Source organism: Pyxicephalus adspersus, chromosome 1 (genome assembly GCF_032062135.1).
Source record: "Pyxicephalus adspersus chromosome 1, UCB_Pads_2.0, whole genome shotgun sequence".
NCBI lineage: Eukaryota > Metazoa > Chordata > Amphibia > Anura > Pyxicephalidae > Pyxicephalus > Pyxicephalus adspersus.
The window spans coordinates 166,178,225-166,204,260 of NC_092858.1; the positions used below are offsets into that span (position 1 = coordinate 166,178,225).

Below are 26,036 nucleotides of genomic sequence, written 5' to 3' on the forward strand. Positions count from 1 at the left end.
GACTCTGTCATTGTGCCACTCTGTGGCCTCCTTATGCTGCCGCCACCTCCTGACTCTGTCATTGTGCCACTCTGTGGCCTCCTGATGCTGCCGTCACCTCCACACTCTGTCATTGTGCCACTCTGTGGTCTAATCATGCTGTCGCCACCTCCACACTCTGTCATTGTGTCACTCTGTGGCCTTCTCATGCTGCCACCACCTCCACACTATGTCATTGTGCCACTCTGTGGCTGACTCATGCTGCTGCCACCTCCACACTCTGTCGTTTTGTAACTCTGTAGCCTCCTGATACTTTCGCCACCTCCAGACTCTGTCATTGTGCCACTCTTTGGCCTCCGGATGCTGCCACCACCTCCACACTATGTCCTTGTGACACTCTGTGGCCTCCTGATGCTGCTGCAACCTCCACACTATGTCATTGTGCCACTCTGTGGCCTACTCCTCCTGCCACCACCTCCACACTATGTCCTCGTGCCACTCTGTGGCCTCCTGATGCTGCCGCCACCTCCAGACTTTGTCATTGTGCCACTCTGTGGCCTCCTAAAGCTGCCGCCACCTCCAGACTCTGTCATTGTGCCACTCTGTGGCCTACTCAAGCTGCCGCCACCTCCAAACTCTGTTGTTGTGCCACTTTGTGGCCTCCTGATGCTGCCGCCACCTCCAGACTCTGTCATTGTGCCACTCTGTGGCCTACTCATGCTGCCACCACCTCTACACTATGTCCTTGTGGCACTTTGTGGCCTCCTGATGCTGCCACCACCTCCACACTGTCATTGTGCCACTCTGTGGCTGACTCATGCTGCTGCCACCTCTACACTCTGTCGTTGTGCCATTCTGTAGCCTCCTGATGCTGTCGCCAACTCCAGACTCTGTCATTGTTCCACTCTGTGGCCAGTTATCCCTGTGGTAAATTTTCTGACACCTCCTGCTCCTAACCCAAAAGTAGGAAGGATCAAGAGGCGCCACTTTCACAATCTGTATTCATTCTTAAAGTCCTGATGCTGCTGCCACCTCCAGACTCTGTCATTGTGCCAACTTTGTGGCCTCCTGATGCTGCCGCCACCTCCAGACTCTGTCATTGTGTCACTCTGTGGTTTCCTCATGCTGCTTCCACCTCACCACTATGTCATTTGTGCCACTCTGTGAACTTCTCAAACTGTTCCCCCACCCTCCCCGATCCATGACTGGGCCACTATTTTGCCTTTTTGGCCTGGATGACATCACTATTTATTTGACCCTCCTTCTGATCTGTCAGAAGGAAGGAAAAACGAGACGCACAACAGATCCTGTCTGTGTAGCAGCTGTAAGGCCTGTATGGTCCCATCAGAATTGGCCTATGATTTGGCAGCCAAAAGCAGGAATGGGTACAAAACACAGAAGACATGCAAATATTCCATTCACGTGTCATCTCTCTTTTTGGATCCACTCCTGTTTTTTTTGGCATTAGCAATACTTATGGATTATTGAGCAAATGCTGACCGACTGAAGGCAGATGCTCCACAGACAGGATCCGTTTTTTGTGGGTTATTGTTCTGATGGATCAGTGGAAGGGCAAAATATTCAGTGATGTCAACACAAACTTAGTGCTGACACCCTCTCCACTCTGTCGGGGGGGCTCTACTTGTATAGGCAGTTAATAGAACAGGTTCTGTGAACATCTTTGTGGAATCAGCTGACAATGGTGTAAAAGGAGTGCGCTTCTTCTTGATGCTAACATGGACCTGTAAGGCTGAGTTCATACTTGAGTTATTTGGTCTGTTTTGTCTCCGTGACTGGCCTAATAAGTGAAGTATGCAGTGATTCTAATAGCGACGCCTGCCATCTGCATGTCATACTGACTCGCAGTTTTATTTCACTACCACAGCAGACTCCCTATGCAAACTGCAAAGGAACAGTGTTCTACACCACTATCAAGGCTCTATGCAGGCCGGAAATAGAAGTTTTATAACACGATTTGCTGAATAAATTCGAATCGAAGCAAATCTTTTCGAAATATTCATCGAACCGGCCGAATCGAATTTTTGAGAAATTCGCTCATCTCTGGTCCTGTACATCAAGTATTGCATAGAAAGCAATGTCTGATGTTTAATGTACAGGGCTGCGTATTAGGTTGGTGCTATATATATCCTGTTTATTAATATTATTAATAATAATATTAATAATATTCACTAATCCATTGCACTGCAATGGATTAGTGAATTGGATTATTGGATTGCACAATGTTTTTATAAAAAAAATCAATGGATTGCACAATGTTTTTGTAATTTCCTCCTGCACTTAATTCTTCTTATTTCTGTGCGCTGTGGTAAATGTGGTTAATGTCATAATAGACTTTTATATTATCTGTGCTTATAATAAAGTTAAAGCCTTTCATGTATAGTGCGCTTTTCAAATGTGTACTGAAACATGTGAATTAAATGTCAACCTGATGCACAAATGTATCTACGTTAATTTAAAAAAAGTGCATTTGATTATGAATATTTTTTTATGCACAGCTAATGTTCTCTCATACAGCTGACATTCCCAGAAATCAAGCAGTAAGAGAGTTATGCACAACCACTGCTATGGCTGTAGGGTAAAACAGTACGTTTTATGATGATTTCTTTTTGCAGGAATCCCTAAAAGGTTTTTTGTAAGCAATTATATAATTTAGCTTTGCAGTAACCACACTAAAAAGAAAGAAAGACAGCTATATATCGGATTTGTAAATCTCCACTTCTGCTCTTTAAAATATTTGTATCCATGGCCAGAGATGGCTCATTGTCCGATTCTTTACCTATTCTCTTTTGTGATTTTACTATTCACCCCACACAGGCTTTCTCTTCTCTTGCCCTTCCATGTGCTGATATCTGTTCTTTTTTCAGTTTTCGGTTCAGTAACAAGATTGACAATAAAGGTCACCTGGCTGTTGGCCTATACGGAAATGGATTTAAGTCGGGCTCCATGCGTCTGGGAAAGGACGCCATCGTGTTCACAAAAAATGACTCTGGAATGCACGTGGGGATGTTATCTCAGACCTTTCTGGAGAAGATTAATGCAGAGAGTGTCATTGTGCCAATTATCTCCTTTGACAAACAAAATATCCTTTTCTTATTTATTGTCATTTATCTCTTTTATCATATTGACTTCTGCAACCACATTCAGCAGCAGATCCATTCTAAAGATCTTGGAATCTTCTATTCATAGATGGTTTTTATGACTTTAGGACAAATTTCACTATCTAGAAACAAGCCAGTTCCCATATGCCAGCTGAAAGCTAAAATAAGGAAATAAATCAGGAGTAAAATTTTTAAGCCGGAGCTCTTAATGCATCAGTAGAAGAACACTGATGCAGCTGTGAATTGGTAGATTTGGCCATGATACTATTAGTGAAGGGAACAATGTAGGGTTTTTAAAAGACATCAAAAGAAATGCTGGGACATCAAAAGGAAGCTTGTAAACTGGCACTGTCATGTGGAACAGGGTCAGTTGGGAGCTATGGACAGGGACAGTGCATCGCCCTGCCCAGCGAATCAAGATTGTCTATCAGAGGAGAATAAAAAATAAGATGGCTGTGACTTGTGAGGGAATGGGAACAGGTAGGTAAAAGGATTTAGTTCCACTTTAGTTTGCACTTTTACACTTTTTTAATTGAAAAAACACAACTTTAACTCTTCATACAACAGTTGGTGAGAACATCTGACTGTGAAGCCAGTCTAAATGCGATTCTCGAACACTCCCTCGTTAAAACTGAAAATGACATTTTGGCAAAGCTTGATGCCATTAAAGGCAAAAAAGGAACACGGATAATTATCTGGAACCTTAAAAGATAGGGCTTTGCTGTGCATGTAAATATTTATTCACATATTTGCAAAGATTTGACTAGAAAGCTAAGTAAAGTCAAACAGCTGGGAAGAGAGCTGGTATATGAGGTGTAATATCAATTTCAATTCAAATTTCAAGATAATAAAAACAAATGTATGATGCCGTGTCCTTTGAGTATAAAACTATACATATCATTAAAACTGACATAATAATATACTATATATGAGGTCCATGCTCGCCCTTCCTGTGCTGTATCACCTGGATATTTGTATGATTTTTCTTACCAGCTTAACATTTTAAGGCTTTCAAATGACACATAATATCAAATGTCATACCCACTGCCCCTGAAGAAGCAGTCATTATTTTTGGAAAACTATGAAACGCGTTAGGTTTCAGTGATTGTAGGAAATATCTATGCAAGGTTTTGACCCAATTCAAGGGTTATATGTTTGACATCTGACTATGATTTGCCTGTTGTGTGTCTAACCAATGTCTTTATTCCTTTCTATTGCTATATGTATAGATTTTTTATTGAATATGTGCTGTGAATAAATATTAGTTTTAAAATTGATTTTTGTGTACAATAATGTTACTGCTTACCACAGGCCAGTTTCATGTTTTAGTCCATGTTTTATTGGGTCTATCATCTTTTCTACAATTTCTATTTTATTATATGGGATGTGGCTGTAATTAAATGATCTGTTTTCTTTCAATTGTAAATTATACATTAAGGATTTTCAGCCTGAAAAAAAAGTTGTCCATACCCACCAAGGCCACTCCATTGTTATTACCCAAATCGGAGTGAGAGAAGCTCCAGATTTAATACGTCCTTCAGATGGGTTTAGTTGTTTTTTCTGTTGTTTTTTTACCTTTCCCATTTGATTATTTATTGTAAGTAATTCTTAGACTTAGAGGTGATCACATATGGAACTCTGAATACAGACAGGTGATCACATTTGGATCTCTGTACACGGAAAGAGGAAATCACACTTAGATCTCTATACACAGACAGAAGGTGATCACAGTTAAAATCTCTATACACAGAAAGAGGTGATCACGCTTAGAACGCTATACACAGACAGAGGTGATCATGCTTAGATCTCTACACACAGACAGAGGTGATCACATTTGGATCTCTGTACACAAACAGAGGTAATCACACTTAGATCTCTATACACAGATATAGGCAATCACGCTTACATCTCTATAGACAGACATGGGTTATCACGCTTAGATCTCTATACACAGAGGTGATCACAGTTGGATCCCTCTACACAGACAGGTGATCACATTTGGATCTCTGTACACAGAAAAAGGTGATTACACTTAGATATCTATACCCAGACAGATGTCAGACAGTTAGATCTCTTTATCGAGGCCGAGGTAATCACACTTAGATCCCTATACACAGACAGAGGTTATCACACTTAGATCTCTATACACAGACAGAGGTTATCACACTTAGATCTATGTACACAAATAGGTGATCTCATTTGGATCTCTGTAGACAGACAGAGGTAATTACACTTAGATCTCTATACACAGACAGAGGTGATCACACTAAAGGTGCGTACACACTTCCAATTTTTATCGTTCCAATCGAACGACGAACGATCAATTGGGCAAAAAATCGTTCGTAAAAAAGTAACCAACGAGGGAGGTAATCATGCTTAGATCTCTATACACAGACTTACGTTATAACACTCAGTTCTCTATACACAGACAGAGGAGGTGCTCACACTTGGATCTCTATACACAGACAGAAGGTGATCACATTTCGATCTCTATACACAGAAAGGAGGTGATCCCATTTGGATCTCTATACACAGACAGGAGGTGATCACAGTTAGATCTCTATACAGAGACAGAGGTGATCACACTTAGATCTCTATACACAGACAGAAGTGATCATGCTTAGATCTCTATACACAGACAGGAGGTGATCACATTTTGATCTCTATACACAGACAGGAGGTGATCACATTTCGATCTTTATACACAGACAAGAGGTGATCGCGCCTAGATTTCGATACACAGACATAGGTGATCATGCTCAGATCTATATACAAAGAGAGAGAGGTGATCACACTTAGATTTATATACATAAATAGAGGTAATCACGCTTAGTTCTCTATACACAGACATAGGTTATCACACTCAGTTCTCTTTACACAGACAGAGGAGGTGATCACACTTAGATCTCTATACACAGACAGGAGGTGATCACATTTGGATCTCTATACACAGATAAGATGTGATCACATTTCGATCTCTATACACAGACAGGATGTGATCACATTTCGATCTCTATACACAGACGGAGGTGATCACACTTAGAACTCTATACACAGACAGAGGTGATGACGCTCAATTCTCTATTCACGGACAGAGGTGATCACATTTGGATCTCTGTACACAGACAGAGGTAACCAAACTTAGATCTATATACAGAGACAGAGGTGATCACAGTTAGATTCCTATAAACAGACAGAGGTGATCACTCTTAGATCTCTTTACACAGATATAGGTAAACTCGTTCAGATCTCTATACACTGATGTGATCATATTTGAATCTCAGTACATAGACAGGTGATCACATTTGGTTCTCTGTACACAGAAAGAGGTAATCACACTTAGATCTCTATACACAGTCAGGAGGTGAGCACATTTGGATCTCTGTACACAGACAGAAGGTGATCACACTTAAAATCTCTATACACAGACATAGGTGATCACGCTTAGAACTCTATACCCAGACAAAGGTGATCACACTTAGATCTCTATACACAGACAGGTGATCACACTTAAAATCTCTATACACAGACAGAGGTGATCACAGTTGGATTTCTATACAGAGACAGAGGTGATCACACTCAATTATCTATACACAGACAGAGGTGATCACACTTAGACAGAACTGATCTCACTTACATCTCTTCATACGAACAGGTGGTGATGACAATCACATGTACAGTACAGAGCTCCGCCCCTGTACAGAGCAGAGCAGACCACGCCCCTCGCCCCTCCCAGCTCAGCTAGTCCGCTCATTATAAGCCGGGCTCCGCAGTCCGTGTGCCAGTAAGCTGGTAGCGATCACTTATTGTATCCGACCTCCGAGGTTCTTCTGAAATGTCTGCTCAAGGGATTGGTGGGATTCGCCTGAGCTCGGTAAGTGAATAGGGGTTGTGTGGTCGGCTGTGTTTATATGTCAATGTTGTGTGTTAATTATTCACAAAATTGGGGACTGAGGCGGTCCAGGCACTGATAACACTAACTGTGGTGACACAATTATTATCACTCTGTCCTCCCCTTTTGTATGTTTTTTAGCTTCTCCTTCTCCCTTTTTACCTATTCTACTTGTTTTGTAAATGTAAAAATGTTCACTGTTCTTACAATGTAACAAAAACAGATTTAGGATTAGAAATGTAAAGGGGCATATAAATCTATAACTAAATTATGAGAATAATATTTTAGAAATGACCTTCAGAATTATGTATAAGCACTGTAAACTTTTTGTTTATGTAGTGTAAGTTTATAATTTTAATAAATTCTTTTTATTTTCAGTTGAACCCCAAATTTCTGCATACCAACTCCACAAGTCATACCTGGCCTTTCGGTGCTATAGCAGAAATTATAGGTATGTTATTTTCCTACTTTTCCTACACATTTTATTTTTATTGTTTTAGGATTCATGCAGTTAGTGCCCGGTTAAAGGACATCTGACATACGGATGTCTTCTAGATACGAATGGGGCTTACCTGCTCCCTGGTGTGCAGAACAGAGGCTTTTTGGGGGGGGGGGCGGTTTACATGACTTGCAGAAGAAACTTTTTGTCTAAACACAGCTGAGACGGAGCTCTTCTGCAAGCTCTTGTAACTCTTTAATGACCAAGACAAACTCTGCAGTTGTTTCTTTTTGCATATCAAAGCACAGCTTGCTCTACAAGTTAATGAATGTGTAGGCAAGGTTTTTTTTGCTTTGATTGTGATTAACTCACAGTGAGGATTTTATACAGTAACTGACACAACACTGCCTAATAATATGTTGAGGCAAACATCTGTCCTAATTGCATTTAATAAAACAATGTACCTGTTCCCATTCCCTATCCCGTATCTAACCCGGCAACTACCTGTACTCAGCCAGTTCCCATATGCCAGCTGAAAGCTAAAATAAGGAAATAAATCAGGAGTAAAAAGTTTAAGCCGAAGCTCCAAGTTGAAGAACACTGATGTGGATTGGTAGATTTGGCCACATTACTATTAGTAAAGGGAACAGTAAAGGGTTTTTAAAAGACATCAAAAGAGATGCTGGGACATCAAAAGGAAGCTTATAAACTGGCACTGTCATGTGGAACATGGTCAGTTGGGAGCTATAGACAGGGACGGTGCATCACCCTGCCCAGCGAATCAAGATGGTGAATCAAGATTGTCTACCAGAGGAGAAGAAAAAAAAAAGATGGCTGTGACTTGTGAGGGAATGGGAACAGGTAGGTACAAGGATTTAGTTTGCACTTTTCTGCTTTTCACTTTTTTAATTGAAACTACACAACCTTAACTATTCATACAACAGTTGGTGAGAACATCTGACTGTGAAGCCAATCTAAATGCGATTCTCGAACACTCCCTCGTTAAAACTGAAAATGAAATTGTGTCAGAGCTTGATGCCATTAAAGGCAAAAAAGGAACACGGATAATTATCTGGAACCTTAAAAGGTAGGGCTTTGCTGTGCATGTAAATATTTATTCACATATTTGCATAGATTTGACTAGAAAGCTAAGTAAAGTCAAACAGCTGGGAAGAGAGCTGGTAAACCACACAGAACCATTATAGACTGATATTTGAGGTGTAATATAATTTTCAATTCAAATTTTAAGATAATAAAAACAAATGTATGATGCAGTGTCCTTTGAATTAAAAACTATACATATCATTAAAAGTGTCATAATAATATACTATATATGAGGTCCATGCTCGCCATTCCTGTGCTGTATCACCTGGATATTTGTATGATTTTTCTTACCAGCTTAACATTTTAAGGCTTTCAAATGAGACATAATATCAAATGTCATACCCACTGCCCCTGAAGAAGCAGTCATTATTTTTGGAAAACTGTGGAACGCGTTAGGTTTTAGTGGTTGTAGGAAATATCTATACAAGGTTTTGACCCAATTCAAGGGTTATATGTTTGACATCTGACTATGATTTGCCTGTTGTGTGTCTAACCAATGTCTTTATTCCTTTCTATTGCTATATGTATAGATTTTTTATTGGATATGTGCTGTGAATAAATATCTGTTTTAAAATTGATTTTTGTGTACAATAATATTACTGCTTACCACAGGCCAGTTTCATGTTTTAGTCCATGTTTTATTGGGTCTATCCTCTTTTCTACAATTTCTATTTTATTATACGGAATGTGGCTATAATTAAATGATCTGTTTTCTTTCAATTTTCAATTATACATTAAGGATTTTCAGCCTGAAAAAAGTTGTCCATACCCACCAAGGCCACTCCATTGTTATTACTCAAATCAGTCAGGGAAGCGCCAGATTGAATACGTCCTTCAGATGGGTTTAGTTGTTTTTCCTGTTGTTTTTTTTACCTTTCCCATTTGAATATTTATTGTATATAATTCTTAGACTTCCAACATTACTGGAGGTGTAGTTTTCCTGAGTGTTTAGGGATATTTTGTTGAAAGGAAAGTCTTTAAATTTTAGCTACCGTGTTTCCCCGATTTTAAGACATCCCGATTAAATAAGCCACCCCCCATTTTTGAAAAAATAATTAAAATAAGACACTCACCCGTGAATAAGACATGGTCTGAGATCCGATCCTGTGTGTGTCCCCTTGATGCTGGCTGCAGCAAGACATCCCCTGAAAATAAGACCTAGGGCATATCTTGGCATTTCAAAAAATATAAGACAGTGCCCTATAATCGGGGAAACAGGGTATTTCTATTATTTTTGAATTACAGGGCATTTGACAACATACTTCTGCTCATCCACCATGGCTGATTGACCCTCCATACATATTGTACAACAAAGATTTTTTTTTCAGGGAAATATTTTTTTCTGACTATAAAGCTTCTTTCTTTACACAATATGGCACAGGCGGGCCAGGCACACTACACTAGAACATATGATTTTGCACAATCGAATTAAACAGAATGTGTAGCGTTAAATTGTGAATACCGGGAATTTCTTCATGCAATAATTGCTTTAATTTGGAGGGTCAACCATGGGCACATCATCCTCTTACTTCTTACCAGGTGTGATGACATTTAAGGAGTGAATTACGCTGTCCCTTATATTTGTGATAAAGCTACCTAATATTTTTTTAATGGTATATAAATAATTGTAACTAGTTTCCAAGCATTTTTATTACCAGCCTTTAAAATGGGCCACCACAAGACTCCAGCATTCATTCATTTAGGCAAAAGGGAAATCACCCCAGACTTTGGTTTCACTTAAAAGTGTATAAGAGGTGGTGAAAATAAATCTCTCCAATGGGAGAATTTTAAGAATTTCGATTTTTAAGGTTATGTTTGTGCTTTTACTTCTAGTGAGAAAATTGGATGTACAGAATTTGATTTTGAAACGGATCCATATGACATAAAAATTCCAGAAGAGAATGATAAGACCTATAAGCAAGACAGGAATGGCCAAGTCGCTCCGGAGAGTGACTATTCATTACGTGTATGTCAGGTGGTCACATGACCGGTTTTATGTTTTGTATTCTGTTGTCTGCTGATTTCTCTTTATTTACATTCATTTGATTTTATTTTCAGTTATTTATATATTCTTTGATTTATTCTCCATTTTTATTGGAACAAAACATGAAGTGGATTGCTGAAAGATGTTTTTTTTTTCATCAGCTAGAAAATGGCAGTGCTTAGATTCTCCTTTGCTTACGTAAATATACATGCAGGTTCCTCTGTGACTCATTTTCATTCGGCTTAAGCACATTTTCTATGGATCGCTTTTACTTTTCCTCAGTACAAAAAATTGTGACAAGGCAAAAATGTAGGCTAACACTGATGACCTCTAAAAAATTGCATTTTGCACAAGTGTGCAGCCCATGAAATCAGAATTCCCGATATGTGTGCTTTTCTTTCTCACCCAATAAAGGACACAGGAATTTATGTACCCTAAGTTAGACTAAATGCAGTGGGATTGGTCAATAGCAAACAGTTCCTGTTCCTGCAAACAGTTAAATGATCAGTTAGATCTTGGAATCTCAGAAACTAGCCGATAATTCAACATTATTATAACTATAACCAAAAACAAAATGTTATGACAACTTGCATTGTAAGATAACGCCTTATAGTTCCTTAATATGGGCAGGATCAATCTGTGACGATGACCTTTGGCTTCAACTGTCAAAACAAACAACATTACGGGATAATGATGTACCACAGAAACAGGCTCATTAAATCATACGTAAGAGTTGGCTGCCAACTAAAGGTACGCATTCTAGTTGATAGCTTAAAATGCCGTGTACTTCTTTTAAAAAAATGTTTTCTTTACATTTGCATTTGTTTATTTTATTTTCAGGATAACTATATGGGCATTGGTGTTGTTGGCATTATTGAATGTAACTTTTTAAGACCCACACATAACAAACAGGACTTCATCTACACCCGAGAATATAGGTAATTTAAGAATATATGTATGTGCCAAGCAAATATATGTTGACACTATTTAAATCCTGTTTATTATTATAATTATTAATATTAATATTATTAATAATAATAATAATAATATCAAGATTTTTATTCTGCGGTTAGGTTAGAGTATAATTCTGCCAGCAATGTACATGTTTAGATAGATTTTGTTTTGCACAATATACCCATATACTGCCCCAGGATTTTGTTTTTCCCAATGTTTTAATGACCAATACCATTATGTGCTCGCTCCTTTTTGGTACAATTCCAGTTCTGGGTGCTTCCGGTTGATGTAGACATCAGTGTTTCTGTTTGAATCAATACATGTAAATGCAGAAGTGATTACAATTTACATTGAACTTTTTTTATTATCCAACATTAAAATACTTTATAAAAACCAGCAACAAACATATCAAATATATATAAGTAAAAAGTCTACCACTTATGCGGTCCAAGAAAGAAGAGTTCCAAGTGCCACATTTGGACTTATATAATAGTCCAAATTATCAGTTTCCTCATTAATCATTAATTGCTCTTGTGATGTGTTTCACAATATCACTTAATTGCTTCTCAGACAAGTGTACCCGTCATACATGCTAAGCAACACAATATGACTTCTTTACACAACAAGAGCCAGGGATATTTAGGGATGTATCCCATTCTTTCATATTTGATGGCATGTTTGTGTGTAAGCTTTCTGATCCTTTGGATAAGTAGTGACTTTCATCACTATTACCCCATATATACTTTTTAAATATATACACTGTGTTTTTCTTGCCACAGAATAAAGTAATTTATAACAGTATAATGATTTTCAGCTGTAATGTATTTATATTTTTTTCATAATCTTTGAAGGCATTGTGAATTTGGCTATGTATATTGATTTGCATATGTTATATTTTGTTACTTAGCATGTATGAGGGTTAAACTTGAACTCTGAATCTGAGATTCACATTTTTTTCCCCTCACTGTAGGAATATGCCCCATCTGCACATACCTGTGATCCACCATGCACAGAAGGAGCAGCTAGGAGTCTCGTAGTTATCCCAGAAGGCTCTGCATTCGGATTCAGTTTTAATCAGTACAGAAAAAAGTAACATTTTTACCTTACATAAAAGGTTTGTCTACCCTTTTATGTAAAGTAAAACTTTTGGTGATAGGTCTGCTTCAAACAGGACATCGTAAACAGATATAAAATAAATTCATGAGTAACTAAAGTACCTGTTGTGATTTTGCTGGCCCTTTAACTTCAAGTTCACATTGTCAAATTTCTTATTGATTTTTAGGCTTACGCTGTCTGCATTGGGAAGTAAACTTGATGACTATTGGGTTGAGAAGAAAGAAAAATTAAAAACTGTCACCGTTGGTTTTCTTGAGAAAGAGTAAGTTTATGTTACCCAGTCAGTATTGATTTTGTCATAAGAGTAGCTTTGATATTTTTTTTTTTTTTTGTGCTGTTGGGTAAAGTTTTTTAAATTATATTTGGATTGGACTCACAATATTTATTATTACCCAGGCCATATATACTTCTCCAGTATTTAATTGATTGCTTTCGCCAACATTTTTTGATCAGATTTTCCTTTTCCTTAAGTAAATAAATAAAAAGTTTGTCTTGTTGCTAAACTTTATTGCAGGTCCTGCTTTTTGCATTATTCATTATGCAGTACTACATGATCACTACTGGTACAGTAAGAAAGACATTCTGCATCCTGTAAAAGTTTAACTCAGAACCTGTAGCATATCCAGAATAAATTCTTGAAAATATACATTAGTGATGTTTATAATATGACAATAAAATTGTTTGAAACTAGAAATCAAGCTAAGCTTACAAATTTGTTATATGTTTAAATTAGGAGTATTATACTTGTCTGCTTTAGGAAAAAGCCTGACCAGACCTGGGTCCAGTGTGATCAATGTCTAAAGTGGAGGAAACTTCCTGATGGTATAGGCAAACTGCCAGAAAAGTGGTATTGTCACATGAACCCCGACCCTCAGTTCCGGTAAGGGTAACCACACAATGCTATGTTGGGCAGCAGATTTCCTGATTGGTGTGCATGTTAACATCCCTAAATTCATCAATTATTCTGATTAAAACAGAGACTGCAATGTACCTGAGGAGCCTGAGGATGATGAAGAAATCACACAGCCAACCTATGAAAAGACACACAAAAAAAAGGTTAATATGGACTTGGAGAGATGACTGCGACTCTCCAGGCTTTTTAAGCTTCATCCCCCAGCTGTACCTCCCTCTCTCCATTTCCTTCTTTTCTTACATCCTCTCTTGTGATGTCTTTGTCATTGCTAGAATATATTACTAGGAAACGTCCTCCATGTCTCAGGTTGCACATGTCGGTACAGTGGACATCAAATTTCAAATTCAAAATAAATGAAGGCATATAGCATGAAAAAAGTCACATGTATCTGGGAATTGTTCATTTCTCCCAGAATTTGCTAGAGAACTTCCTCTAGATGTCCCTTAGACTATGGGTATCCCATAGCCGCTATTTGTTAAACTATTCAAGCACTAATTCTTTTTAATTAGCTTCTAAACCAGCCATATTAATTGGCTTTTTACAGCTGTAAACCCAAAAGTGCTCAGAGCTACTGCATTCACACTACCCAGGGGAAATCAATGAATGGATGGTTGCCTATCTCCTGCCACTCTTGCAGACAACCACCTGTTAGGGCTATATCCCCTGGCAGGTGACACAGCATTACCCAGGGTGCCAAGTCTAAGTGTCTCCTGGTCTTCACCAAAGTGCCCTGCAAAGGGGTGATGGGCCGGTAACCCTAGTAGCCACCAGACTAGCTTGCTGCAGGGAGAAAACCAGGTCATGGTCCCTAGCCTCCCCCCACTAAGGATGAGCTGAACAGAGGCTTTGATGTAGGGAGAGGCAGAGATCAGATACTGGGTAGGCTGGAATCTCTGCAAGGACCGTAACCAGTAGATTGCCTCAGGCAGCTGGCAAGAATCAATTTTAAGACAGTCTGAGGTCAGAGCAGGAAGCAAGTTAGATTCAAGGTCAAGACGGTCCAAGGTTAGGGCAGGCAGAAGCCAAGAAGCAGGGCGAAGTATCTGAGAAGGCAATGAGGCAGAGCATAGCTAGGTAAGGTTTAAATAACACACTGAGGATCCTGCAATCGGAGCCTATACCTGCAAAGGCTTAAATGGGACTGGAAGCCAATAGTAGGACAAGAGCAAGACCAAAATCTAACCTGCTCTTTGGCCACAGGGGATACTCTCTAATCCCATCCAACTGCGCTCACTGTGGTGGGAATGCATAGGCTGACAGAGTGCATATGTCTTAAAAAAGGCTGGGGAATTTGCAAGTAGTGTAGTGGTAACACCACCATACCAGTCACAGGCATGTTTCCAGCTTTGTAGTGACCAGGCAGCTTTACAAGCTGTGGAGTAATCAAGCAGAAAACAAAAAGGGGTAGGGGTAACTGGGAGTTCAGGGGGAACATTAAGGGGAAATACAGTTATGGGCACAGAGAGGATTGGAAAATGGCAGTATTGTTACGTGCTCATTACTTCCTTTACATCCTCAGACAGATCATGACTATCCATTGTGATCAGGAGGTGCTGTAGGAGTGGAATCTCTCATTAACAGAGCATATTCTTTGAAGTTTTAGCATTGAAACCAATAAAATCAGGTATGATTGAATTTCTCTGAGCAGTTGTTGTGTGTGGCTATCATGTCTTCCATTTCCATTATGTCATTCACTCAACCTATCCAATGATTTATGGGAGGAGGGGTGGATTGTTTTCAAAAAGCCAGTATACTGGCTTTTGCTGCGTTAGGTAAATGGCGCAGTGGAGATCACTTCCTGGACATTGTGGTCGTGTGTAAAAGGGCTAATGTTGTCAGTGATTTTAATGCCTGTTAAATGACGTATAATTTCTGATACTTTTGACCAGAATGGTGAGAGTGATGGACATCTCCAAGATTTATGATGCATAGTGCCTGGTTCTTGATAACATCGCCAGCAGTTCTGTAGCTGTCAGCAGTCCACCTGTCTATGGGAATATTTCAGCTAAAAGTGTTGGGGTCTTGTACCATCTTGTGAGGATTTTATAGTTTGTTTCTTGGTATCTGTTAATGATTGAAACTTTGTGACTGTGATGTAGGTTTGTTTCAGTAAATTCTGAGATTTCAATTTGAAGTTAACGTTCCTACTTAGCAATAAATTACGGATTTGCAGGGTGCCTTTTTGCCGGTAGTATATGGTATGCACTCAATATCGTTCCTCACGCAGAGTTTAGTCTTTTACACTCATCTAGTTTGTGTTTTTTTAGAATTTAAATTTTTTCAAATGTTCAAATTTTTCTATTTTTGCAAGAAATCTGAGCTGCTCCAACAGGTATTTTCATTTTTCTTACTCAAACACATATTTTAGATGTGGTATTGTTATTTCTTCAAAATTTTTTGCTATTGCAGGTTAGTAATACGCCAACCATTCAGTCAATTCCACTTGATGAAAAAATGAAAGCAGCGTCTAGTCCTGCTCCATTGCCTGGACCTTCATCAGCAACACCTGGAACTGCTGGCAGGGTCCGTTTACAGGCTAACAGGTAGATTAATCTGTCCAGTTGTTCATTTATGAAATATGAACTTTGTAAACCTATATTTTATATTCCTACTGGTGAACATGTTAATGTTGGTTACAGCTAAATTTTAGGATATTCTAAATCACAAAGGTTATTATTACACAGTATTTATATAGTGCCAACATATTACACAGCTCTTAGTCCACAAAGTCCATAGTCCTGTCACTAGCTGTCCCTCAAAGGGGCTCAAAATCTAATGTCCCTACCATAGTCATATGTCTTTAATACAGTGTAAGGTCAATTATGGGGAGAAGCCAGTTAACCTAACTGCATGTGTTTGGAATGTGGGAGGAAACTGGAGTAGCCGGAGGAAACCCACGCAAACATGGGAAGAACCAGCAAACTCTACCCAAAAAAGCAAACATTTACATTGCACTGGGATAGTGAAGATCGGCCTATATACTAATGTAAAAGAAATAAACTACCCTTTTGGCATGGTGCAGGAGAGCTGTTTTGTCTTGAAAGAGAAACAGCAACTCAAACAATCCAGCTCAAATTTTCCAGAAGCTGCTGCTTAAAAAAAAAATGCACGGCAGCTAACTTGCAGATTCCTTTTAGATTATCTCTGCATCTTCTCCAAGCAATTACCTGCCTATTGCACAGATAACAGCTTTTTTTCACTTGCCTCACTGCATAACCCTTTGCTCAGCAGTGTACCACCCTCCTATTGTGTGTTACTTCCCCCACCTCCTAGATTGTAAGCTCTTCGGGGCAGGGTCCGCTCCTCCTCCTTTGTCACTGTTTGTATCTGTCTGTCATTTGCAACCCCTATTTATTGTACAGCGTTGTCTAATTTGTTGGCGCTTTATAAATCCTGTTTATTCTTCTTCTTATTATTATTATTATTATTATTAATAATAATAATAATAATAATAATAATCAGTACTGAAATGCCATAGCCAACTGCTTGAATCAAGCTTTGCTATATAAATTAGAGGACCTAGAAAACAGATTTAGGGTCCATTTCATTATGTGCTTGTAAAGTTGCTATATTTCTGCTACAGAAAACTCACTCACCCCTCATATTCAATAGCTAAATGGAAGGCCCTGAATTAACATTCTCTTCCAGCACCAGATCCCATTAAAATGGGGATTTCCATTCCGTCTGTTCAGTTTCAGGATGCCTCCCATCTTCGTCACTCCTTGGGACTTCAGGTCATCCTGGAATCATTACCTACTGTAAGGGGCAGGAAGATCCTCATGGATAACCCTTATCCTTCTAAATCCTCCTTCTTCCTCCATAGCACTTCTGGCTGACTACAAGATGCCTTGAGTTAGGGTTAATGGTGACAATCTCTAACTTTACCCTCAATTGTTGGGGCATTGCTGGACATTTTGTGTTTGCTTCTTTGAAAGTGCCTTAGTGCATGATAAATGTCACATTGCTTTCATGTCAGGCATGTGAGGAACATTACAAAAGTCAGGTTTGTTGTAACAGAAAAAAACAATTTAGAGAGGGACAAGTAAAGGAAGGTTTTCTTAACTTGAGCTTTTGGTGCCTGCTGCTAGGCAAGGTAGCTAGTGGGAACCAACATCAAGACAGTATGAGGTCAGGACAGGAGGCAGACTCAAGGTCAGGATAGTCCAAGGTTAGGGCAGGCAGAAGTCAAGAAGCAGGGTCAAGGTCATGCTACTCATACCTCTACTAGTGAACAAGGCAATGTTGGCCATATTATTAAAATGTTAAGCATTACAGTATTTAAAGCATTTCACTGTGGGAAGGGAAGATGCAAGCTGCTGCAGGTATAAAGTGCAGGCACAAAGCTACATCAAGTTTCTGGATCATTTCTATGATGAGTTGGGTTCCACATGAACATAGAATAGGTAGGTAATAGTGACAATCTCCAAGTTTACCCTGAATTGTTGGTGCATTGCATCAAAACAGCTGGACATTCTGGCACAAAGGTCAGTGAGGCTGCGGCATCTATGTCTACACACTTTGAAACTGTAGCAGTTTGCTCGTTTTCAGGTTGCCCCAAAAAGATATGTTTTGATTTTTGGGTGTACCTTGCAGTAAGATGAAAGGTCTGTTTATTACATAGTGCCTCTCTTCATCCTAAATGTCTATATTAGTTCTGAAAAAAATAAACATCCTTGAAAAAAAATAGAAAATATTTTATCTTACTCTCTGCTTCTAACCAATTTATCTATAGATGTATGAGGGTGACATCATAATGCTTGTGTTAAGATCCTGGGAACAATTAAGTTTCTTGTGAAATGTAGAAGTATTGTGATGTTCCCCATGTTTAATGAATGTGTAAGGAATAATATATATGTATGTGTGTGCATTACAGTATTACTGTATATTTTATGGAAAGTAGGAGGAGTGGGGATACTTTGTAATAAGCCTTTTCTTTTACAGCAAGGTCCACTATAACATTTTGTGTATGCTTCTTTGAAGTGCATTGTTATGGTGCTTTCATATCAGGCATAGGGGGAATACTCTAAAAGTCAGGTTCGCTGTAACAGAACATTTAGAGAGGGGCATGCAAATAAAAGTTTTTTAGTTAACAAGATAATTGAGACTTTGGTGCCTGCTACTAGGCAAAAATGGTACTCTACTTTTTATTTATTTTAATAAGGTCACCTTTCTTCTCTTGTCATTATAGGCAAAAACGTTCAGGTGCTCCTGAATGTACTTTAGGCCCTGCTAAAAAGCCTTATGTGGCTATATCTGAGACAAATGAGCTTCTGAATGTTGATGGAAATGCAGCTGATGATGTAATCATCATTGAAGACAGTACTCCCAAACTCAATGATAATTCCAAAACACCAAACAGCATTACTCCTGGGTTGAACACAGGAGTTGGAGCTTCAGCCACAGTAACTAACAGGGGAGTAATGAATGTTAAACATGAATGTTCCAACGATTATGCCAACAACAGCCACCAAGTGCTAAATAACAACAATTATAGCCTTTCTATTGGAACCACCACACAAGATCCCAACGATTACTGTAAGCGTTGTGAAGAACTCAGCGTCAAAGTGAAACACCTGGAGGACCAGTTAGCTGTGGCGTTAGGCCAGCAAGTAGAGAAAGAAACTTCCCAGGCTTATATCCAAACCGATCCTGTGCCAACGCAAGACAAATCCAGGGAGCTATTGTTATCTCAGTATGAACAGGCTGTAGAAGAAGTGCACCAGCTGAAAATTTTGTGCAACACATTGCAGGCGAGGAAAGCTGAGCCGGAGGCTAGCCAGGTAAATGAGACCGAAGTCAACAGCTCGAGTTTTTTTAATTTGGTTATGATGGGTCACTTGCTCCTAAATAATATCTTGTGCATAATTGTTGGCCACCAGTGTATAGTGCTGTTTCCTTGTGTAAAATGTGTATCAAACTCTGCAGAGTTTGTGACACATTTACATGAAGACACAGCTCCATCTGCTGGCATGATCCAAGTATAAACCAAGATCCTTGGGTATATGATGGTTAGGTTTATGACGTTTGCCATTAAACAGTATTTTTTATGCTTCAATCAAAACCCAAATTTATCCCAAATCTTTCTTTCTCCATCTTTTTTTCATTGCCTCTGTAGTAAGAAACTTCCTGATTTATCACTGGGTAATAACCAGGAATGTAAAACTAAATTGCAGGGGTAATTTTTGGGAAATCAGGACCAGCTTTGTATATATATACACACATATATATGTGATACACACATAAGTAAAACAATAAGTAAATAGGTTTTATATATATATATATATATATATATATATATATATATATATATATACACTCTTTGTAGACTCAACTTGAACCTGAACTTTGCTGGATTGCTAAAAGAGGTTTTGTCATTAGGAAGTTGTGTAGAGCAGGATTGGCTATAGCAGAGGATGAGGCCTAATCTGGACTTAAAGTAGAGTTTCCCAACATTCTTCAGATTTTCCCAATTGTGAATGTTTGTTGGATACCTTGTATGCAAGGTTACTTGCAAAACAATGCACTGTCGGTTGGAAATCCTTTACATGTTTTAAACCCAAACCCTTTCTTGAGGTAAACCTTATGTACAGCTAAGATTCACTCGAAGGAACTGATCCAAAGACAAATACGTGCATAAACATCTTTGTGCAGTTTGGTGAATAAATTAATTCCTAAACTGTTGATCCTTGTACAACTGTGTCACTATGACCACTTGTAACCCTACTGGTAGTAATTTCTACATGACAAAAATGTTAATCAATTAGCCATCATGTTTCTTTTTGTTCCCAACCCTGCGCTTTAGCAGACTTTAATAGTTTTTTTTGTGTGCTTTAAGCTGCAGATCTCTAATTTAGAGGAGACTAAATGGTTATAGAATGTTTAGGACCTTATTCATGTTGGGTTTTCCTCCTATGACAGGTTGAGCTGCTAAAGCAACAGAAATTGCAGACTGATGCTGAAATTGTCAAGCTCAAGACTGAAGTGGAACAGTTAATAAAGGAGACCCAGAATGCAGCTTCTGCCAGCACATCATTTGCTGAACGGTATTCCCAGTTTATTACATGGTGTCTGCATATTTACTTTAATCCCCTGGCTGCATGTTTCTGTTCTGCACATACCTTTATACTATTGGTGGACAACTGAAAAATTATAAAGGGCCCAAATAATTTAGAAGGACTTCACAGTAGCATCCTCTTTTCACGTCAAAATCAGAGGGCTGTAATGTACCTCAACACCGAAATTTTTTTTTGCAGCATACTGTAACACACACTTAAATGTAACTAGAAGTAAAAAAAACAGCATTGGTGACAGTGGCTGCCCCTCCAACCCCCAGCATTGGTGACAATGGCTGCACCTATAACCACCAGCATTAGTGACAATGGCTGCACTTACAACAACAAACTGCCAGCATTGGTGGTTTAGTTTCCTAAATCCCATCACTGATAAAATTAACAGCAAGCATTTATAATGGCTTATGTCCATATAAAAAAATATAATTTCAAATTCAGCTTTGCAAAAAGGCTAAATGTTAAACACTGAAAGCAGACATGAACATTAAAGAGGCAAGTTATATATTGTGCATTTTGCCTGCTGTGTAGACTTTAATATTTTGGTGCCCAACTCATACTTAGGTGGAGTGAAGTTCTTCTTTAACATATTGAAGATTTATGATTATGTTTGACTTTGTGAAACTAAACCATTTTATCAAAGATTGTATTTCCTTTTCAATGATAAATATAAAATTTGTCTTTCTAGCACAAAGCTCTAGACACTCAGAATTAACGTGGCTCGGTTACTCACTATACTAATGCCGGATATGAATTTAGGACAAATAGATTATGAAGTTGATGTGATCGATGACATTCTACAGGAGGTCCTGGAAGAAGAAGAGAAACAAAGGGACAAGTAACTTTGCAGGACAATTAGGCATTACTGATTGTCTGAATTGAATAAAACACTGCCTTCCTGGTGCTAGGAGCAAGTTCCTAGACTACATGGCTTCTGCATATTAATAGAGGGGGCTATCTTTTTGCAAGCAAACTATATTATTCAAGAGAAAATGTATGCACTCTGCTATTATCCTATTTTTAAATAGTTTTTCAGATATTTAAAGTCTATTTTACTTTTTTGACTAAAAAAGCAAATAAACACATTTATTCAAACACAGCATGGACAGTTTCCAATAGATCCCATTGCCGGTGCACTGTCATCCATTGATATGTCATTTAAGACATGATTGCAGTGATTAGATTGTAATGAGTCTAAATGTCCAGAAAATTCAGTGTGCCAGAATATTTTCCCATCTGCTGCACTGCAAACTGTCTCTGACACAACACTTCAGGATGGACAAGCCAGCACCTAAATGACATGCTTGGACTAATCTGGCCAAACACCTAGTTTCTGCGGTCATGGGTTAACTAATCAGGCACTCCAGGACATGTCGGATAAGATGATACCATCTGACCTATTTCATCTTCTAACTCCCAACCCACACGCTGCTAGAAAGGCAGTCATATCCAAAAAACTGTAGTTGACCCTATTGAGCCTGGTGCAGCTGAATCTGGAAGTGTTGGTGGAGACATGCCTGCTGATGAGATGAGGTACTGGTACTGAGTTTTTCCCAGCATTCAGGAGATTCGAAAAATTATCCAAATTTGCTGAGAAAATAAGGATCAAGAACGTGACTATCCGGTGGTCCCCTTTCTGATATTAACAATACACTTGCCACTGTGAAAACAAGCCAGCATATAACTTGCTGTGTCTGCCACAGAGGACTGGGAATTTGCTCCCTCTGCCCTCCTCTGCGGGCTTTTATACTCGGTGAGACACCATAGATGGCTGCAAGACCGGTGATGACGTGTCACTTCTTAGCTTTATACCGGCCAATTTATCCTTAAGAACCTTCTGCTTCTCCTCGTCCTTTTCATGAAGACCCCCACGTTCTACCTTCTTATAAAGTGCCCCACTCTCCACTAAAAACTTCATAGTTGCAAAGCAAAGAATAGGTCTTCCACCTCTTCCTCGTACTGCATCAAATCCAGCATGACTTCTAATATGAAAATGAGTGAGATGAAATAATTAATAGTGCTGTTTGTACCTGATATTACCTCCTTCACAGACATCAACATGAGACAGGTGTCCCTAATAATCTGCCCCCAGGGTTTTTTTTTTTTTGTGCACCAGTGCATTGTTTGCAATATAGGTTCTGGTGAAAGAGAAGTAGACCTTTCTGATCATCCGGTAATGCAGGGTGGTTCTGCAGATACTTTTTTGCCAAATAGAGCACATGCACATGACTTACTAAGGACTGCACCAGCTTTGTTATGTTTGGGTTAGTGGGAAGTTGTGCTCTTGTTAAGAGGAGCTAACCCTGGAGATCATCTTACCATCCTACTGGATGATAACAGAACTCATGGCTGTATGTGTCAGTCCCGTGCAAGTCCTGATGAACTATGTAGAACATGTACTGTACTGCCCATAGCGACTGCTCCAGGAATCTGCTGTTGCAAAGACCTGCCTTTACACCAAAAATTTCAGGGAAGTGGAGACATCATGAGCTACATGTTTGTAGCGTGCAGGAATGTTTTGTGTCACAGTGCCACAGGGTGGGATGGTGGACCCTCCATGTCACAAGCCCAGTTCCAGCTGGTCTTCTCCAGAGCCATGGGAGGTGAGTATGTTACGCTGCAGGCTGTTGCCATGTTCCGGCACACAGAGGCTGGTGACTGCTGACAGGTAGGAATAAGGCGTGGTGCAGGAACGAAAGACAGGAGCGTTGTCAGACAAGCCAGGAGTCAGGGTAGGCGGCTAACAGGAGTAGTCAAGAATAGCCAACTGTCAGGGCGGGTGGCAATCGGGAATAGTCAAGAGTCAAATCTGGGATCGGTACGCAGCAGAATCAGTAACAGGAGAAACAGACAGGAATGACTGGAACCTGGGAACACAGCCAAAAAGAACTCCTTGTTCTGGTAACTTCCTGTGAGGTAATGTGGCAAACAGGAATCACATGACCAGCAGGTAAGAGAACCCACCACCAGAGGGGGTGCTGGAGCAGATGAAGCTCAGGGGTTATTCACACTTCTGTCAGCAGATTGAGTGCTTCAATGGAATATCCTGGTTCTCTGGGGTAAAGGGGCAGTTCCCAGGGTATAACATGACTCAAACCAGGAAGTATCCAGCAGAAAGGATTCCTAAATACATAAGGTGGGCGATGCAGACAAAGGCACAGATCCCCATGTTCCTGTGGGGATCTGTGACAGTTTACTTTAAAAAATAGTGGCAGCTTGGTATCTTTCCATGGGACTGAGCATACTGCAGCTGGCTTCTACTGACTTGTATGAGAGGGATAGTAACAGATAAACAGAGATAATGCAGGTAATAGCAACAGCAACGGGACAACCAGAAACATTTGATTTGTTTTTAAATTTTGAAAAATTGATGAAAGGTAACAAGGAAGTGGTAGGATTCCTCTTGATAGTGAGCTGGGTAAGGATAGATGTTGACTAATGTAGGCCATGGCTTACCCTGTGTGAAGATATGTTGCACACAGCAAAAGGTACTTTAACAGGAGTGGATACAAAAAATGCCCAAAGGGGGCATAATGGGGCCTAATGAACCTAAATTCCCCTAACTTAAATCTCAACTTAAAGCGCTGTGCCACAGTCTGGTGCAAGCTCTGGTTTTCAGTGATACATTAATCACCATTATGACCACCTTCGGTTTACACAAATGGCTTGTCTTTATTTCTGAGGAGACAGGAACACTACCTAAAAACAGAAAATGAGGGCCTGTGCCTTCAGAGAGAGATAGGGTGTTTATAATTGTTTTAGAGGAAGCAGAGATAACTTGGCTCTTGGGTAATACATCACATTCACTGTCTTAATTTCTCAATTGTGACTGAAAAGATAATTAAACCATCTAATCCACAAGAAGAATAGCCTGCCTAAGAGTTTTCTGCTTTTTGATACTGTGTTATAAGAGATGTAATTTTGCTGAGTCTTGAAGTTGTTTTTGTGTTTTTTGCTATATTTTGCAAATAATTGAGTGTCAAAATTAGTTATATCCTCCTTATCAGTAAGTTAGTATTTGCTCCTTCCTTACCATGAGGCTTCTCACATTGAAACATCTTGCTCAGCAAAGTTGGTAATTAGGTTTCTTGATATTGACTAACTACGAAGTGCCTTACACCCTGCTGTCTGACTATTTAAACTGGGATGTGATAACAAAGCTTTCAGAAGTGATACAACTGCATGCTTGAGCTGCGTGTGCGTTATTCATTGCTCCCAGCGTGTTGAAAACAAAGGCCACGATAGAGAGGGAATATGATCTGGGGTTAGCAAGAAATTGCCATAACACTTGTGAAAACATGTATAATATATGTTATGATGGCTGGTGCTATACCTAGTAGTGGTGCTGGTGCTCATACTGCTCTTATCAATAGTCTGGTGAATTCTGAATCCATACCCAAGAAGTTTAGTTTGAGTCAATGATCCACTACAAACAACACTTTTCTAATGTTTTTACATTTTCCCCCCTGATTAAATGTTTATATCTTTTAAAATGTTTTTATGCCTTTTGCATTTTTTTATGTTCTAGACCACAGTTTCTATTTTATTCCCGACAGGTTTTAACTTAGGTAAGAAGGCCAAGGGTTCCAAAGCATGTTAAAATATTGGTATTCTATATATATATATATATATATATATAAGGGACATGGGTGATGAAAATGGTATGACACATTCAGAAAAAATGGCAGTATTAATTTGTGTAACTTGACTGAGTAAATTAGGTTCTAAATTCTGGTCCACAGCCTGCAGACTTTGGGACATGAGTATGAACTTTTGGTAAGAACTATTGCTAGTCTACAACACATATATATATATATATATATATGTGTGTGTGTGTAAAAGTTCAAAAAAACTGAAAGCTTTAACCTTAGCCCTGAATATTTCCTGATTCATGTACCACATTGTCCTTTAATCCGCATATGTCATGGTGCACATGGTGCAAAGGAAGATCCGGGCACTACCATCGTTGTTTTTCTTGTTCCACCTTCTGACTACGTCACCCAATTTCGCACTGCCCAGGTGTGAGGTCAGGTGACGTAGCAGCTGTAAATGTTGACTTTTTTCCCCATTAAAGAAAAAAGTTTCTAGCACTCCAGGAGCATGCACATACAAAAGAAGACCCAACACCCAAACACAAGGAAAGACCTGTACATCAGGTAGGCAAAACACAGCTAGAGGTGCCAACCCCCACTGTACTCTATAATTTGCAAGAACAGTAGATCGCACATAGCTTCACAATTAAAAGACATTTCAATGATCCATTTCCCTCTTCCGTTTTTCTGGACTGTGAAATCACTGTCAAAAGTTAAACCCATGTCAAACCAAACTCTGTTAATAGTATGATTACAAGTGCACTAGAGAATGGATGTCCATATCTTTTCCGGCACAGCTGGAATTGCCATGAATATCCATACAAAATCCATTTGCCTTGTCCCTACATAAGCCCCCATAGTGACAATGTTACCCAGC

The 26,036-nt window shown here is 39.2% G+C and overlaps 2 protein-coding genes across 2 annotated transcripts in view; both read left to right on the forward strand.

Annotated features, from left to right (window-relative positions):
* Positions 1 to 26,036, forward strand: part of LOC140337004 (MORC family CW-type zinc finger protein 3-like) — a 64,845-nt gene that overhangs the window by 7,859 nt on the left and 30,950 nt on the right. The gene's annotated exons all lie outside the window — the stretch shown is intronic.
* LOC140321556 (uncharacterized) lies at positions 11,153 to 21,656 on the forward strand. The gene is made up of 9 exons (XM_072398275.1): positions 11,153 to 11,267; positions 11,358 to 11,455; positions 12,754 to 12,849; positions 13,345 to 13,467; positions 13,565 to 13,643; positions 15,910 to 16,043; positions 18,689 to 19,280; positions 20,419 to 20,543; positions 21,256 to 21,656. The coding sequence occupies exons 1-9, from the start codon at positions 11,163 to 11,165 to the stop codon at positions 21,266 to 21,268; spliced, it is 1,365 nt and encodes a 454-aa protein (XP_072254376.1). The 5' UTR covers positions 11,153 to 11,162; the 3' UTR covers positions 21,269 to 21,656.

Coding starts and splice junctions, on each gene's coding strand:
- LOC140321556 (XM_072398275.1), top strand. CDS start 11,163: ATGACCTTTGGCTTCAACTGTCAAAACAAACAACATTACGGGATAATG. Junction 12,850..13,344: donor GTTGGTTTTCTTGAGAAAGA/GTAAGTTTATGT, acceptor TGTCTGCTTTAG/GAAAAAGCCTGACCAGACCT. Junction 19,281..20,418: donor CTGAGCCGGAGGCTAGCCAG/GTAAATGAGACC, acceptor CTCCTATGACAG/GTTGAGCTGCTAAAGCAACA.